This window comes from Ambystoma mexicanum, chromosome 11, assembly GCF_040938575.1.
Source record: "Ambystoma mexicanum isolate Mex_15411 chromosome 11, UKY_AmexF1_1, whole genome shotgun sequence".
Classification (NCBI taxonomy): Eukaryota; Metazoa; Chordata; class Amphibia; order Caudata; family Ambystomatidae; genus Ambystoma; species Ambystoma mexicanum.
Genome location: NC_090934.1, coordinates 835,982,110 through 835,998,310, shown reverse-complemented (window position 1 = coordinate 835,998,310; position 16,201 = coordinate 835,982,110). Strand labels below are relative to the sequence as shown.

At 46.7% G+C, this 16,201-nt stretch overlaps 1 protein-coding gene across 2 annotated transcripts in view; it reads left to right on the top strand.

The window, feature by feature from the left end:
* Positions 1-16,201, top strand: part of HPS5 (HPS5 biogenesis of lysosomal organelles complex 2 subunit 2) — a 1,306,927-nt gene that overhangs the window by 949,193 nt on the left and 341,533 nt on the right. For both annotated transcript variants that reach the window (XM_069623788.1, XM_069623787.1), the window contains exon 16: positions 1,346-1,917. In XM_069623788.1, coding sequence (XP_069479889.1) covers positions 1,346-1,917 — 572 coding nt within the window. The remainder of the gene's footprint in view (positions 1-1,345; positions 1,918-16,201) is intronic.

The window sequence follows — 16,201 nt, the reverse complement described above, 5'->3', positions numbered from 1 at the left end:
TAGTAGTATACATAGATGTGTAAAACATCCATCATAAAACTAATTTGCACGCAATTCCACACTTGTTAAAATAATGGAAGGGTATTTCGCTGCTGTCTAATCTAAGTTCTGGATTCAGTCTAGGGCCAGGGTGTGCCCTTTATTTTAACCCTCCCATGCTGTTGCATACACCAGAAGCCTCTTGTGATCTGTGATTCTAGGGTGTATCCCTCCCTTACTGATGTCATAAAGACATCTATTAAAAATAAAAACTATGTCGACACTCTGTATTTCAGCCTGCACACAGGATGCAACAATAGTCTCCCTTTGCTTTCACCACAGGCCTCATTGGGACGCAAAAGAAATCGCAATTCTCGATTGATTCCCCTCTGGCTGGTGAGATTTGGCTTGATTGTCTCTCTCTTTCATCTTCCTTTCATGTTGTTGGACTTCTAATCTTCTATTTTCCTTTGCTTTTCATCTATCAGATGCAATATTGTCTTTTGGCGTACATTTTGCCCATATTTCTTATCGGCTCAATGTTTGCATGCTTCTGTCTGAATCGGGAATCTCCTGGCTGGCATGAGTGATTCACTAACTAGCCACTCAAGAGCTTGCTTTGTAATAGTGCCAAGAGACCGTATAATAAAGTATATTTTGTATATCTTGATATAACATCACATGAGGTTGTGCCAGACAATTCTTAATTATCGAATATCCACTACTGTCGTTGGTAGACCGTCATCAAAATGTTCTAGTCCTGTTTTAGCAATGTGGATCTGACCCTGTCCTCGATGTATGATGATTATGATATAGAAGGCCTAATTCGATACGGTGTGAATGTACGGAGGCCTGCCCCCTTTATTTGATATTAAAGTTAACACTATTACATGTTCTAACAATCATTAAAGCACAAACCAGGCACGCACTTAACGCAAAAAATGTAGACCAACACAAACAGTGTTCTCTCAAGCCTCTGGTGTGGGGGACTTTTCATGAGTTTGCCAGCAGAAGCAACCGATTGAATCCATTTGATGGCACTCTCGTATGGGATCACATCCACTGAAGTGCTATGGCAACATTTAAATTTTTTCAGTTTCAGTTGTAAACTAGTGATGGTTTCTGCTGACGTCTCTCGTTTCTGGTGATGTGTAACTAACCAGGGGAATGTCTTTTGTGTTTTTCCACGGCCCAATTGATTGCCCAATGTTCAGAACCTTGCGTGCCAAAAGTGGACCCGCTCGAAACCATTTGTAATTAACTGGTCAGTGCTCATTTTCAGCAGCCGTGTCGTATTTGGCATTATATGTGTAAAAGATCTCTGTGGTCGAAATATGTGTAACGTCACTGTTTGTTCTTTTATCAGAACCAGTCTCCAGGACCCAGCCGCATTGTTTGATGCAGAGACAGCGAAAAAGATATTGCAGGAGTGGCTGCCAAATTTGGAAAACATGTTCAGCCTGAAGGAGACTTCCGTCATCTCTCATAGCCCGCACTTTTCCGAAGACCAGACTGCGCTCTTATTTCATGATAAAAATGGCATAACTTTGGAAGGAAATGAACCGGTGGAAATCAGGGATGAGGTTGATACACAGGGTAACGACAAGAAAGTTCTTCCGAGTGGAGATGGCCGTGTCGAAGAATCACCCCCTGCCACTTTTCGCACGCACCCTCCGTGCTTCATTCCAACGCGCATTCACAAGGGCCTGACAGAACTAACGACGCTCTGCTTGGAATTAGGCGTGTTTGTTCACATGAATGAGCGCACTGGCGGGATTATCGAGCAGGCTTCGGAGTCGGCATCCCTCTGTCACCTCACGTGCCAGTTCATAAGGGATTACTTTTTCCTCTTGGATCTTAAAAGAGTAAAGCAGTGCATACTGTTTAATTATCACAGCAGCCCTAGTGTTTGGGAAACCTTCATCCAGGGTTTAAAAGGTAAATATTGTTTTTGTGACTGTTATATGGATGGGTATCTGCAATGGACGGGTCTTCAGAGAAGTGACCTCATAAAGCATCACCTTTTTTTTAAGGGGAGTCTAGGAACACCAGCAGTCCTTAGATGCCAGAGATTACTTATCAGTCAAGTTGTTTTTTTAAAAAAGAAAATCCCTCACGTTTCGTATCTATTGATCCTATGATTTTTCCTTTAATTTACTGATTTGTTTCTTGTAGGCTTATTTGTGATGTAACGTGAATCTGTTCTAGCTTTACATGCATTGATCACGTCTGCCATCTAGTGGTTACACACGAAAACATTAAATAAAAAGTATTGAAAGAAAAAAACGTCGACAGAATTCCAGTTCAAATTTGCAGGCGGCCTTGCCACTTTTTTCCAAAACTGATAGGAAATGTGAAGAGTACAGGCCTGTGTTTTTGCATTTACATTTTGTTTTGGAAGTTAACAAAATTGCACAGAGGAACCATTTGCACTTTAATGCAAATAAACACTGCCCCCCTGCAGTGCAAATTTTGAGTTCTATAAAAAAAAATGACCCCCGCGTGACTTAACGTTGAACCCTTCATTATCGCCCAAGTAAAGTAAATGGTTAATACCCCTCACTACCGTGAGTGGGGGTTTAGATTCTATTAAAGGCAATGGGGCAAGTATTATGCATAACAATCTTTACTAACTCACACCATAGCAGCAAAGAAAAAACTTACACAAAATAAGTTTCAACTAAACACTGAAAACAGTATTCCAATCATAGAGTAAGGGAAGAATCGCAAACCAACTTGAAGTACAGGTCATGCCCTGCTAACAACCAGTAGGCAGAGACCCTCCCCCATATAAGTCCTTTTCTCTGAAAACACATTCTCTTCTGCAGCTGCACTCGACCAGACGCCATCCCCGAAGATCAGACACTGCAGCACAGAAAAATGATCCACGACCAGCTGCGGGACCCTCCTGAACCATGCCATCTCGGGATACTCCAGGAACTTCCCACCCAGAAAAGGGTGGGTGGGATAATACTCGCCTCCTTGCCTTTAATAGAATCTAAACCCCCTCTCACGTTAGTGAGGGGGATTAACCATTCTATGTCAAGACAGGAGATTCATATTATGGAAGTTCCAAACTCTTGCATTACATTAAACGCAACATGATCAATACGTGATCAATACGTTTATGATAAAATGTCTTGAACTGTCTCGCTGGACCAGTCAGCTGCCTTTAAAATGTGTTCCACACTTCCCCCCAGGAAAGCGGATTTAGAAACAATCGCACCCTTTACTTAATGAGTGCGATCCGAAAGAGGAAATGTCAATAGCAGCTTCCTTAATGACCCACCTAACCCACCTGACTAAAGTGGCCGGGACACAGGCTTATGAGGTTTTCTGTAAGAAATGAGCAGCTGAGAGGTAGTTGGGGCTCTTAGCCCCTCAGTCTTTAATTCAAAATATTTTAAGCATTGGACCGCACACAGTTTGTGATCTTCTGAAAAAACTGGATATGAAATGGAAGAAATCATGCACTTATTTCTCCTAGAGATGAAAAAAAAAAAGTCGCCCCTTGCGGGGAAAATACTTTATTATCAACATCCAATGCACTGATATCTGAAACTCTTTTGATGGAACTGAGACACAATAACATGGCTGATTTGGAGAAGAGTTGCTGCAAAGATAACGCGACATTATGAGGTCAAGAGTGAAACAAATCCAAGATCATATTGACATCCCGTAAGACAGAATATATAATAGATTTAAGAGCCTTGTGCATAACCACTGGCTCTCCTTTCACCAACACATGTCCAGCCAAAATGGCTGGCCTGAACCCGTTCATAGTTCTGTAGGAGTTACCCTCTTTCAATACTTGAGCCAAAAAATTAAACACCTCGACTGGAGGGGCAGAAACGGGATTGAGGTGTCGAGCCACCCACCAGCCCACCCAGCGAACCCATGCTGAGGAGTAGCCTGATTTGGTGGAAGTTGCCCAGGAGTCCTTGATGACACGGATAGAGTCCGGTGAAAGTCTTTAGATGCACCAGGAAGAGCTGAAATCTTCCAAACCATAAGGGAGAGATGCCCCGAAGGACCAGCTCGTGAGGGAGACCTGTCAGGTCCGTTAGGAGCTGAGGGTGGAGATGAAGAAGATGAGGAACATCCACCACTAGCTCTAAGAGGGCTGGAAACCACACCCGAGAGGGTCAAAAGGGAGTCACTGTTACCATTGTTGCAGCTTGCCTGCGCACTTGTACCAGGACCCTGGCTATCATGGCAACCGGGGGAAAGGCATCGGACAGGGGACCCAACCAATCTTGGAGAAAAGCATTGGTTGCTAAAGCATTGGGGTTGGGCCTCCAACTGTGGGGCACCTGGCAGTTGTCTCGAGGTAAAGAGGTCTACCTGATTCGGCTCCCAGAGAGAGAGGATCTTGGCAAATAAAGCTCTGTCCAACATCCAGTCATTCCTGTCCCGAAGGATGTCTGGAAGTTCAGTCTACCACTGCATTGCTGGACCCTGGAAGATATTCTACCTTTAATAAAATGTTCCTGTTCAGGCATAAATGCCAGAACTCCCTCGCTTTATCCTCCAGGGCTTTGGAGCGGGTGCCTCCCAGATGGTTTATTTAACAAACTGCAGATAAATTGTCCATCCGAAGAAGGACACAAGAATGTACTTAATCTTTGAGGAGGCTCTTGACTGCAAAGGAGCCCGGTAGCAGCTCCAGGCAGTTTATATGTATAAATGTTTCCTGATCTGGCCATTTTCCTCCAGTGGAAACCTGCCCCCCCCCCAACTTGCCCTGCTGGTATCGGACTCTAGTACGACGTTTGTAGAAGGCACAAAAGTCGCTCTGCCATTCCAGGCGACCATGTGATTGAACCACCAGAGGAGTTCTAGCTTGGCCTCGGGAGATAATAGCACCATCTGTGAGTAAGATGGACTTTTGCGCAGATGCTTGCTCTTGAGGCGTTGCAAGGCCCTGTAATGCAGGGGTGCTGGAAAGATGGCTTGAATGGGGCCGAAAGCATCCCCACTACCCTGGCTAATTGCCTGAGGGAGACCCAACCCTTCCTGAGTAGTAGACAAATCTCCTTCTGAATTTTGGAGAGCATGCTGTCTGGAAGCAGAATGATGCGCTGCTTTGAATCTATATTGAAGCCCAGAAAATGGATAGATTGCGTGGGCTGGAAAATTGACTTCGCATTTATGACAAAGCCTAACGCTTGCAAAAGAGAGACCGTTAAATTCAGATGAATTTGGAGAATCTGACAACTGCGCCAGCAGGAGCATGTCATCCAGATAAATGAATATTCGTATCCCCTTTGACCTTTGATGAGCCATCACCAGCTTCATTCGCTCGGTGCTAGAAAAACTGTGCTCATGAACTGAACCGCCCTGAAGGTGGCTGGGACCACTGCACCCTTCAAAATGAGATCCTGGAACTCGGCATCCTCTAACCTTTGTTTGGCTTTGCCACACACAAGGGGAAGAGGAGATGCCAGTTGGCAAGGAGGGGAATGCAATTCTATTTGAAAACCTTGCAGAGTCTGCAACACCCAAGGATCTGAAGTGAGTTCCTCCCACTGAGGAAGAAATCTTGCCAACCTGCCCCCAAAACCTTTGCGGAAAGAAACATTTAAAATATGTGTCATTGCCTGGAGCTGTCCTTGCTCCATCAGCACCCCTGCTGGCATGTCCTCTCCATTGGAACCCTATTGGAACCCTATTTGGGGGTAGAAAGCGGCTTGGGCTCCTCGAGCAGAGGAGGAAGGTTGTGCACCTCTGAATGCATATTTCCTGGGATGGGTAGCGCCCTGGGGGAATCGGCCAGAGAAGTTTGCTCAGTTCCATGTGTTAAAATCGCGTCAGAAGTGGCCGTGGACACAAAATATTGCAGCAAAAGGCTGTGGTTTTGCCGCTGCAATCCATGTAAAGGATGCAAGGGACACCCCCGCAACCCCAGGACCCGTCATACCATTTAAGGGGTCCAGGGGACACCCCCGCAATCCCCGCTCCACTTAAATGGTATAATGGGGTACACCTTTACTGTGTCAAACCACAGCATTTTTGCCACGATTTTTTGCACAGGCGATATTTTTGCTGTGATTTTATCACTGCATACCATGAGCTCTACCTCGTCCAGCCTTGTCAAAAACCTTAGGGCCAAAGACTTTCCTAATGCTAGCCTGAGTCTTATCCAAGGCTGTGAAAATGTGCACATAAGCCGACGGGTCCTTGATAAACCTTTCACCGAACAGGTTGCCTTGGACATTCGGGCCTGCCTCCCCTTCTGCCATGTCTGCTAACTTTGGCTCTCTTTAAGAAGAGACTTGCTCCTTTCTCTGGAAATGGCGGCATTGGTATGGCCGAGCAGGCAAACCGCCCTCTGAACCCAGCCCATAAGGGCTTGAACATCGACTGGGGAATTAGACAGCCCAGCCTCCTCTGCTAATTCAAATATCTGTGTTAAGAGGCCCAACATATCCAATAGCATATCTTGGCAACTACGTAAGGCTTTCTGGGATAAGAAAGACACCATAGGCTGTTCAATATCAGGTGTAAGGACCACCTTGTCGAGGATAACTGGCCTAGGACATTCAGACTGAAGTTTGTTCCTATCCTCTTTGGGTAAAGGTCTTCTAACCAAATGATGTAAAAAGGTAGAGACCGCACTAGATGGGTGCCACTCCGCGGACCTGGGGTGTTGGATAAGGGAGGGATCAAAGAGCGGTATCCCACTGTCGTCTAACGAAGGACCAGTATCTCCTTGGGATAAATTCACAGGGTTCTCCTTTCTTTTGCGCCTCTTGGGAAGAGAATCTGAATCTTCTGAACTATCCTCTGAAGACATGGGAACAGAAGGGGCGTTTAAAAACGGCCTTGGTTGAGAGGTTCCCCCATAACCCAACTTATGCTTTAGAGCCCTCCTAGGGGAATGACCCTGACCTGGGAAGCTAGACACAGGACTGAGTTGTCCTTCCAGATGTTTGGACGTGAAAATTTGATATTTTATTAATTAATCTATCAAAAGCTGAGGCCAGAGTAGAGTTAGGGCAGAGTCCATAGAGTCTTCAATTTGCCCGGTCACTGAAGGAGGGGCAGAAAGGGACACCTCCCCAGACCCTCTGATGGAATTATCCTTCACAGATTTTTCACTTTTCTTTGAAGGCCTAAGCTGCCCGGCCGTCCGAGAGCCCATTCGACCAGAGCGATCGCTGCTACTACGGTGTTCCTGTCTGGTGTGCCCCTGCTCGACATCTGCAGGGCTGCTACGTGGAGGTCGACGCACACCTTCACTAGTTTGTACTGGTCGACCGGGATTCCAGGGAGGAGTCCAGAGTCGGCCAGGCAGTGCTGCGCAACCTGTTCGCCTAAGGTGAGCCTGGTGAGGAGGTAACAGTTGCTTAATGTTGAGTTGTAGTATTGCTTGATATTGAGCCTTGTGCCACCTCCCGTGGTTGTGCATCTGTATACTGCTATGTATTCTTATATTCATGAGCATGTGAATCCATGCCAGACCCCATGCTGGAGAAGGAACAAGTTACTTACCTGTAACTGTTGTTCTCCAGCATGGGTCTGGCATGGATTCACATGCGAACCCAGCCGCCTACCCCTCTGCGGCTCTTCACTTGGTCATACTGCCACTTCACGTGCTACCAAATCTGAGGATGGCTGCCAGAGGAGGGGTTTAGGGAGAGGGCAGTCATTGGCTGGGGGCAGTATGACCCAGAGACCAGTGATTGGTTACTACTGAGAAAGACAGATCAGAAACGAAACTGATACTGATTTTTTCTATACCGAGGTTTCCCGGCCTGACGACAGGGAATATTCATGAGCATGTGAATCCATGCCAGACCCATGCTGGAGAACAACAGTTACAGGTAAGTAACTTGTTCCTTACACACACTCTTCATCCTTTACACACACTCTTCATCCTTTACACACACTCTTCATCCGCTCCACCCACTTCATCCGCTCCACCCACTTCATCCGTTCCACCCACGTCATCCGTCGCATGCACTCCATCCGTCCCATGCACTCCATCCATGTCATGCACTTGATTCATCTATTCCATTTGTTCCGTTCATTCCATGCACTCTGTCATTCTATGCCATCTATCCGTTCCATGCACTGTATCTATTCCGTGCACTCTCTCCGTACCATGTACTCATCCTTTCCATCCTCTCGTCCACTTTATTCCTCTCGTCCACTTTATTCCTCTCGTCCACTTTATTCCTCTCGTCCATTTCATTTATTTGATCCATTTCCTTAATTAGATCCACTTCACTGCTTTCATCCAGTGTATTCCTTTCATCCACTTCAGTACTTTCATCCACTTTGCTCGTTCTACTCAGTTTATCCGTTTTAATTTACATTAGCGGTTATTAGTTTTCGATTTCTCGCTCGGATCATGATGCTGGATTGTTATTTATGATATAGCAGCTTTGGGCTAAGGTCATTGATTGCTGTTATCCAGTTTGAGTTAAGAGTCGATTTTAGGGGAAGAGCAATGTTTTCAGTAATTTGCGGAAAGACATGAGGTCCTCAGTGAGTCGGATGTGGGATGGAAGTGCGTTCCACAGAGTGGGGGCCAGGGCTGAGAATGATGATCCACCTAACCTGACTGAGTTGGTTTTTGGTATGACTAGGAGGCCGGCAGAGCTTGATCTTAGAGTGCGTGGAGGATGGTAGGGTTTTAGTTTGTCTTGAAGATATTGAGGTCCGGTTTTATGCATTGCTCGGTGAGAGAGGCATAAGGTTTTGAAGGTCTCCCTTTGGGCAACCAGAAGCCAGTGCAGAGTTTTGAGAGCTGTGGAGATGTGATCTCTTGGGCCAAGTGCTAGTAGCAGTTTGGCTGCGGCATTTTGGGCTCTTTATAGTTTAGTCAGTTGGTACGGGTGGACTCCGAGGTAGAGGGGGTTAGCATAGTCCAGTCTTGACATAACAATTGATTGGACCGCAGAGAGTCTATTGGGAAAGGAGAGGTATGGAAAAATGCGCCTAAGAGTTTTAAGGTGGTAGTGGCAGGACTTGGAGACGTTGTTGACTTGGAGCGAGAGGGTTAAGTCTGAGTCTAGGGTGCATCCAAGGTTTTTTACTGAATTTGAGGGTGTCAGGGAATTGCCCATGGCAGATGGCCAGGGTAGCGGGTGCGGAAGAGGTTTGGTGTTGCCACATACCATGATTTCAATTTTGGAGGGGTTTCGCAAGGGGTGGTTTGTGGTCAACCAGTGATCTATGTCGAGGAGGCAAGAAGCGAGGTCGGGTTGGCAGTTGGGTTTTGAATTCAGGACTTTTAGGATTAGTTGTGTGTCATCGGTGTAGTTGTAGCACAGGACATTGTGCGAGCGGATTATTTGTGGGAGGGTGGACATATAGAGGTTAAACAGGAGGGCTAATAGGCATGCTCCTTGTGGAACTCCAGTGTTGACTGGTCGGGCATGGGAAGCATAGGTGGAGAGTAGGGTTATTTGGTTCCTATTGTCGAGGAAGGATGCTATCCATTTGAGAGCATTTCCACAGATTCCCAGGGAGTGGAGGCTGTCAAGGAGGATTGAGTGGTTGATTGTGTCGAAGGCGGCGGTTAGGTCAAGAAGGATTAGTGCGGCGCATCCCGCAGAATCAGCAGTGTTTTTAAGGCCATCCCAGATTGAGGTTAGGGTGGTTTCGGTTCTGTGTCGGGCTCTGAAATCTGATTGAACAGGATCTAGGAGATTATTGACTTCGACAAAGGCATTTAGTTGGGAGTAGGCGGTTCGGTCAATGAGTTTGGCAAGGAACCTGGTGTTTGAGATGGGGCGGTAGTTTTTGGGCTCGAGAGGGCTGAGGGAAGTTTTTTTTAGAAGAGGCTTGACATGAACATTTTTGAACGCGTCAGGAAAAATTCCTGAGGAGAGGGAGTCGTTTATGATGGTTCTTGCGTGTTCTCCTGCACAGGTACATGCAACAATTTCTTTGAGGGTTGTGGCTGGGCAGGGGTCCAGCGGGGAGCCGGATGGTTTGCGGGCAGAGAGAAGTTTGAGAAAGTGGTCGGTAGATATTGGAATGAAGATGTCAGAAGTCGGTTGGGTAGCGGTCGCAGGCGGTGGGATGGCCGGTAAGATGGGTGGATTGTGTGGTGTGTGTAAGAGAGCTAGTTTGTTGGTTAGAGAGTTTGTTCTTTCGAGAGCTGTGGTGTAAAAGTGTAGAGAGAGTGAGTCGCACAGTGATTGTTAGGGGGTGGGAAGGGTGGTGGTACATGATGGTTTGGTGAATTCGGCAATGATTTTGTGAAGTTCTTTGCTGGGGTTTTTACAGTTTAGGATTCAGGAGTTGTAATGGGCTTTTTTAGCTTTCCGGATTTTGGCCTTGTAGTGGCGATGGTGCCGGGCCAAGGTGGATCTGCTCAGGGCTGTTTTGACTTTCCGCCATTTGCGTTCTAGGGTTTTATATAGTTGTTAAGTGGTCTTCAGTTCTGGTGTGAACTATCTAGGAAAAAGGCCATGGCGAGCTGATGGTTTGCAAGAAGGGGTGAGCGGGATTAGTGAGGTGTTGAGCCATGAGTCAAAGGCATCGGAGGTTAGGTGTTCATTGCGTAGGCGGGTAGGGGGAGGAGACTGAAGGAGTGCATCGGCTAGGTCGGGAAGGATTTTTTTTCTTCCAGCAGTTGCGTAGATTCAGAGGTTCTGGTTCGGGTAAGGGGAGCGGGTTGGGTGAGCGAATGGCGAAGGAAACAATGAAGTGATAGGACCAGATGATGGGGTTGGGGGGGTTTAGATGTATCAGGTTGTGGGAGCTGAAGATGGCATCAAATGTATGTCCTTTATAGTGAGTGGGCCCGTTTATGTGTGTATGGAGGTTAATCATGTCTAGGCCATCAACCAGAGAGGGGGTCATAGGGTTGGTGGGGATGTCAAGCCATATGTTGAAATCTCCTAGAAGGGTGAGGGTGGGATGGTTTAGTTGGAGGGTGGCAATAGAGTCGCAAAGGTTGTTTAAGAATTGTCTATCGTAGCTAGGGGGTCTGTAGATGATTAGGAAGCTGTAGGAGAACGAAGGGGGGAGGGATAGTTTTACGAGGAGTGATTTGCAGGAAGGAATGGATGGCTGGTTGTCGATGATTGAGGCGTAGAAGTGAGACTGCTATTCCTCCTCCTCTAGAGGGACAGTTCAGTGGGATGAGGGAGTAGTCTGGGGGGACGGCTTCATTGGCGATAGGGGCGAAGTCATCAGAGAACCAGGTTTCCGTGATAGACCAGGTCCGGTTTGTCAGAGGCGAGGAGTCTGGTCCTTATCCGTCTGCCAAATAAAAACTCAGAGGGACGCTTTCCAGTCGTGCCATGTGGCGAGTTCCTGTAGTCCCTAAGCCTGTTAAACAGGGCTTGGTTGAGTGACAGGGGCCTTAGCTCATTCTTTTGGAAGACCGTCTTCAGGCTGCCCATGAATCGCTCCACCATGCCATTTGCCTGTGGCCATAGTGGAGGGAACCTTTCTGTGGTGGATGCCCATGTATTTAGTGAACTTTGCAAATTCCAGGCTGCTGAATGGCGGGCCGTTGTCCGAATTGAGGACTTCTGGAATGCCCCATGCAGAGAAGATATTGTCTAGCACTGGAATGACGGTGCTGGCTGCCATAGATGGTACCATGTGTACTAGAGGAAATCGAGACTATTCATCCATGATGACTAACCAATATTTACTCTCCCCAAAGGGCCCCAAAAAGCAATTGCAAGGTGGGTTCAAGGGAGTGCCGGTATGTCAGACATCTTTAGAGGCTCTGGGTGATTTGGTCTGGATGTGCTTTGTCACAGGTGACAAGCACTGATTGTGCGTTCCACTATCTGATCTGGTCCTGGGAACCACATGGTGCCCTTCGTGGGCTAGATCTGTGACCTGTTACCACAGGTCCATGGGAAACCCTATTTGATGTCCTCGCATGACGAGCCCTTCTGCCGGTATCGACAGTTCCTCTATTCCTGAAGGGCTGTAGTTCTGCTGTGGCACAGACTCCATCTTGCCTGCTTGTGAAGTCTGTGTCTCTGCACCTTCCAGACCTGATCAAGTCTTGCACCTGCTTTAGTATGACATCCTGTCTTGTGTGATACAGAATCGTTGTTGGCGTAATGACTCTTGGGGACCTGTGATGAGTGAGGAAGTTGACGTACTCCTCTGCCATTGATTCATTGGTGGACGTGTCTAGTAGGTGGGTGTCGAGACATGAAATCCGCTGGGTTGTATTCCCTTCCTGGTTTATGAACAATCGTGAAATAGAAGTCCTGCAGTCGCAGGCCCCATCTCTCTATCCGTGGTGGCATCTTGCATTGAGAGCTGTCGTAGATGGTCACCAGGGCTTAGTGATCCGTCACGATCGTGAATGTCTCTACTTCTGATAGGCTCTTGCTGGCATAGGCAATCACTGTTCTGGGAGGTTCTCACCCTGTTCGATGTTGTGCCAGATCCGCCCCCAGGCCAACAGGACTAGCATCAACAGTTACTTCTGTGCACATATTTGGATTAAAATACGCAATGCATTCAGCCGAGGCAATGTCATTCTTTATTTGTGCAAATGCCTCTTCACATCGGAATATCCTGCCTTGCTTGGTGAGTTCTCTGAGAGGAGCACTGGTGGTCGCGAAATCTCGAAGATACTGGCTGCAATAGCTAGCCATCCCTAGGAAGGACCTGACTTGGCTGACTTCCTTGGGGGCTGTAATCTCAGAGATGGCAGCATCTTTTCTTGGGTCTGGGCTCATGCCTTCATGTGGGACGATATGCCCATAGTATTTGAGACGAGATTTGTGAAAGGCGCACTTGTCAGGCCGGCCTCCACGAAATGAAATGAAATTATATTTTATTTATATCGTGCTCATACACAAGTGTTTCATAGCGCGACCAGGCAGAGGGAGGGGAACAGGGGAGAACAAAAACAACGATCTTACTAGGCCCAGTGACATTAAGAGCGCGCAAGTGCATTGGAAAGGGAAAAGGGGGCAAGTGCATGGAATAAATATTAAATAAAGTAAAATAAATAAATAAAGGCAATAAACAGTGGTAGTGCAGCCAGCAAGTGGCAGGTGCTAGGTTAGTCAGATAGGGTATATCTGATAAGTGCAGAAGAAAAGTGGGTGGGGGACTGTATGGGTACAGATACAGACCCCAGTGCAAGTGGTGCCCCGGAGGCAGTGCAGAAGGTTTGCAGGGTAAGCAGTTACCTGGGCCGGAAGTACAGGGGGTGGCCAGGTGCATGGTGCCAAGAGAGAGAACAGATCAGCAGGGGGGAAGAGGGGAAAGGCAGAGCCACAGAGGAAGGTCTTGAGGTGCTTCCGGAACCAGATATAGTTATACTCAAGTTTCATTGTAGGTAAAACAGTTATTCACATGGCGAATGACTCTGCACGCTCCCTTGGAATATTTCAGCTGCCGAGCATATGCCGAAGCTGAGTATCTTGTATCTGAAGCGCCCAATCGATATGGCAAAGCTAGTGATGTATCGGTATTGTTTGTCTATCCTGATCTGATGATACCCTTTGTTCAGATAGCTTTGCAAACACTTTCGCCCCATTTCACAGGCTGATCATGTCATCTAGGTGCATTCCGGGGTATCTTTCGAGCACAATGGCTTTGTTCGCTTTCTGCATGTCCACACATATGTATATCTTGTCTGGGGATCCTCTCTTGGGTATGGCTACTATGGGGGACACCTACAGAGTCGGACCATCGGCCAGTTCTATTATGCCTTCAGTCAACAGGCATTGTATCTCTTTTTCCACGAGCGGTTGCAGATGAATCAGTATTCTCCTCGGGTGCTGGGCCACAGGCGGTATGGATTCTTTGATGTGAAGTGTCACTAGGTCTCCTTTAAGGCATCCGATGCCTTTGAACAGAGTTGGGAAGGCTTGTATGACTGACAGTCCATGTTGCATAGTATAGGTCACAGCCGCAGTCTCCATCTCAAGGGCAGTGGGACGGCCCAGTAGGTTGCTCCCGGGGACTTCCCCTTGCAGTACGTGGAATTCGGCTTGTGCACATTTTTCTTGTAGCATATTTTTGTGAAGAACTTCCTGTGATTCTTCATCGCCGTCTCAATGCCCACTGAAAGACCTTAAGATCAGACGGTCTTAATTGCAGGGGAGAAGTCATCCTGTGATATTCTGATACACATATGATATTTAGGGTGGCACCCGTGTCAATGAGAAATCTGGCCTGGTGATCTCCTACTAGTAGGGTGATGTCACCTTCAGATGACGTTGTCACCCCGTTCATCATGTAAGGTGTGGGTGACGGGGACCTTCTCGTCACTTGCCTGACGTGTCTCACAAGGTCCCTCCTTGCACCAGCATCTCTCCTTGCCGGGCTCTGGTTTGTAAGTTGTGGAGTTGTACCCATGCGACCGTCCAGGTGGAAAGTTGCAGATGACTGCCAAGTGATTCTCTATGCCGCACTTGGCGCAGGTTTGTCCAAAGGCAGGACATTTCACGCCTTCCTGATGAGGGAATGGGAGGCCACATCGAAAACATCTCACTGATGAGCTGGTCCTCTGGATGCATTGCTGCTTGTAGGCCTGTCTCGAGTTGCTGGTGAGACCATATATATGTGTTCCTTTCCAGGGGTCTTGGTGGTTTCAATTTGCGAGACTTGCCTGTCTGCTCAGGACTCCGTCATAGCCATTTGTATTATGGTGGCTGGTGGAAGTGACTCTCGCAGTAGCTTCTTTCTAAATGATGACGTCAGGCATCCACCTATAGTCCCCAGTCTAATGGCCTCCTTGTTCGTGAATTTGTGGAAATCACAGTGTGCCACCAGTTTACAAAGGCAGTTACGAAGGCATCCATGGATTCACCCAGTATCTAATATAAACACATGGTCAAGGCGATCCAGAACAGAACCACAGTGAAAAAAATACAGACTATTCAGTTGTTTTTTGTAACAAAAAATGACATTTTTTATATTTTTTGCAAATTAATTCATAGACGTGACATACCATTAAAACATATATAGTGACCTTCCACATTCTGTACAAAGAAACAAACAGTTATCATCATAGGTGCATTATTTTTTTTCAATCGTCTAATGATATTTTACATATACCTCCTCGTCTTTTTAGACAAGGTCACTGTAAAATTAGTAGACTTAAACAAACTAGGTTTTTCTGCCACTTGCCCACTTTGGCATACAAGACAACCAAGAGTCAACACAATAGTGTTTTTGCCTATGACATTTTGGGTAACTCCAATCTAATGGCCTTCATCAGAGTGTGAATTGAAAAAATGTGCTTGAGTGCTCTGTTGTCGGGACAAGATTAAACGTAGGCTATAAAAGTAGCTAAAGGCCCAATCTTGACAATTTCATTTATTTTTGTTGCTTGTATAGCGAGCCAAGCCCTAAGGCATCTGTGATCTGTGCACTTGCATACATGAGAAAGATTACACTTGTTGCAGAAGTTAGTCATACACTCATATTTACATATTTGAAGAGTTACATTTTGCATTTGAACACGTTGCACAGAAAGTTGATAACACCAAAAAGGTAGCGTCTCAGAAAGTACACAGTCAAAGTTCATGTGCGAGGATGTGACACAGTGAATGTTCACCTGTGAAAAGATGCACATGGCAGGTAAATAATGGAGACTCAATCTTTTTCCATCAATGTTTCTTGACAATGAGGGTAGTGATGAAGAAATATCTTACCCATTACCAATTCAGATCTGGTCCCAGTACGGGTTTGGAGGTAAAGTTTATATGCCCCGGTGGATAGAAGGACAAGGCGAGACAACCTGTCGATCCGTCCCATAGTAAAAAATGTCAGTGAATTTAGTCAGCACGTGGAAGAAAATCACCACTGACATATGGGTGCTGGATGCTCTCGGACAGAGGCACACCTTGGAGTTCCAACGCAGGTGTCCTTGTATTCCACTGGTGCCACGACAAGAACAACACAGCCTACATCTTCTGCGAGAGATGCGTGCCATGTTATAGAAGGGGACAATAAGACCCGTCCCCCAGCACCTCTGGGGCTCCAGAGTATATTCCAGATACTTTCTGGTTCGAGAGAAGACAGGGGATTGGAGGCCAATCCTGGATCTGCGTCAGCTCAACCGGTACTTAGGAATCAGCTGGAGGAAGGGGATTTTCCTGAGTTTTGGCTATTCCTGGGTGTCCTTCCACTAATGAATCGTGGTAATTTGTGATGATTTGCTTTTGCAGTTCTTGGTCTTGGACATATAATCGTCCTTGGAAATACGGTAGATTGTCTTTGATGGTGTACTGGTCACCTTTTAACAGCCATTTCCATTGTGTTG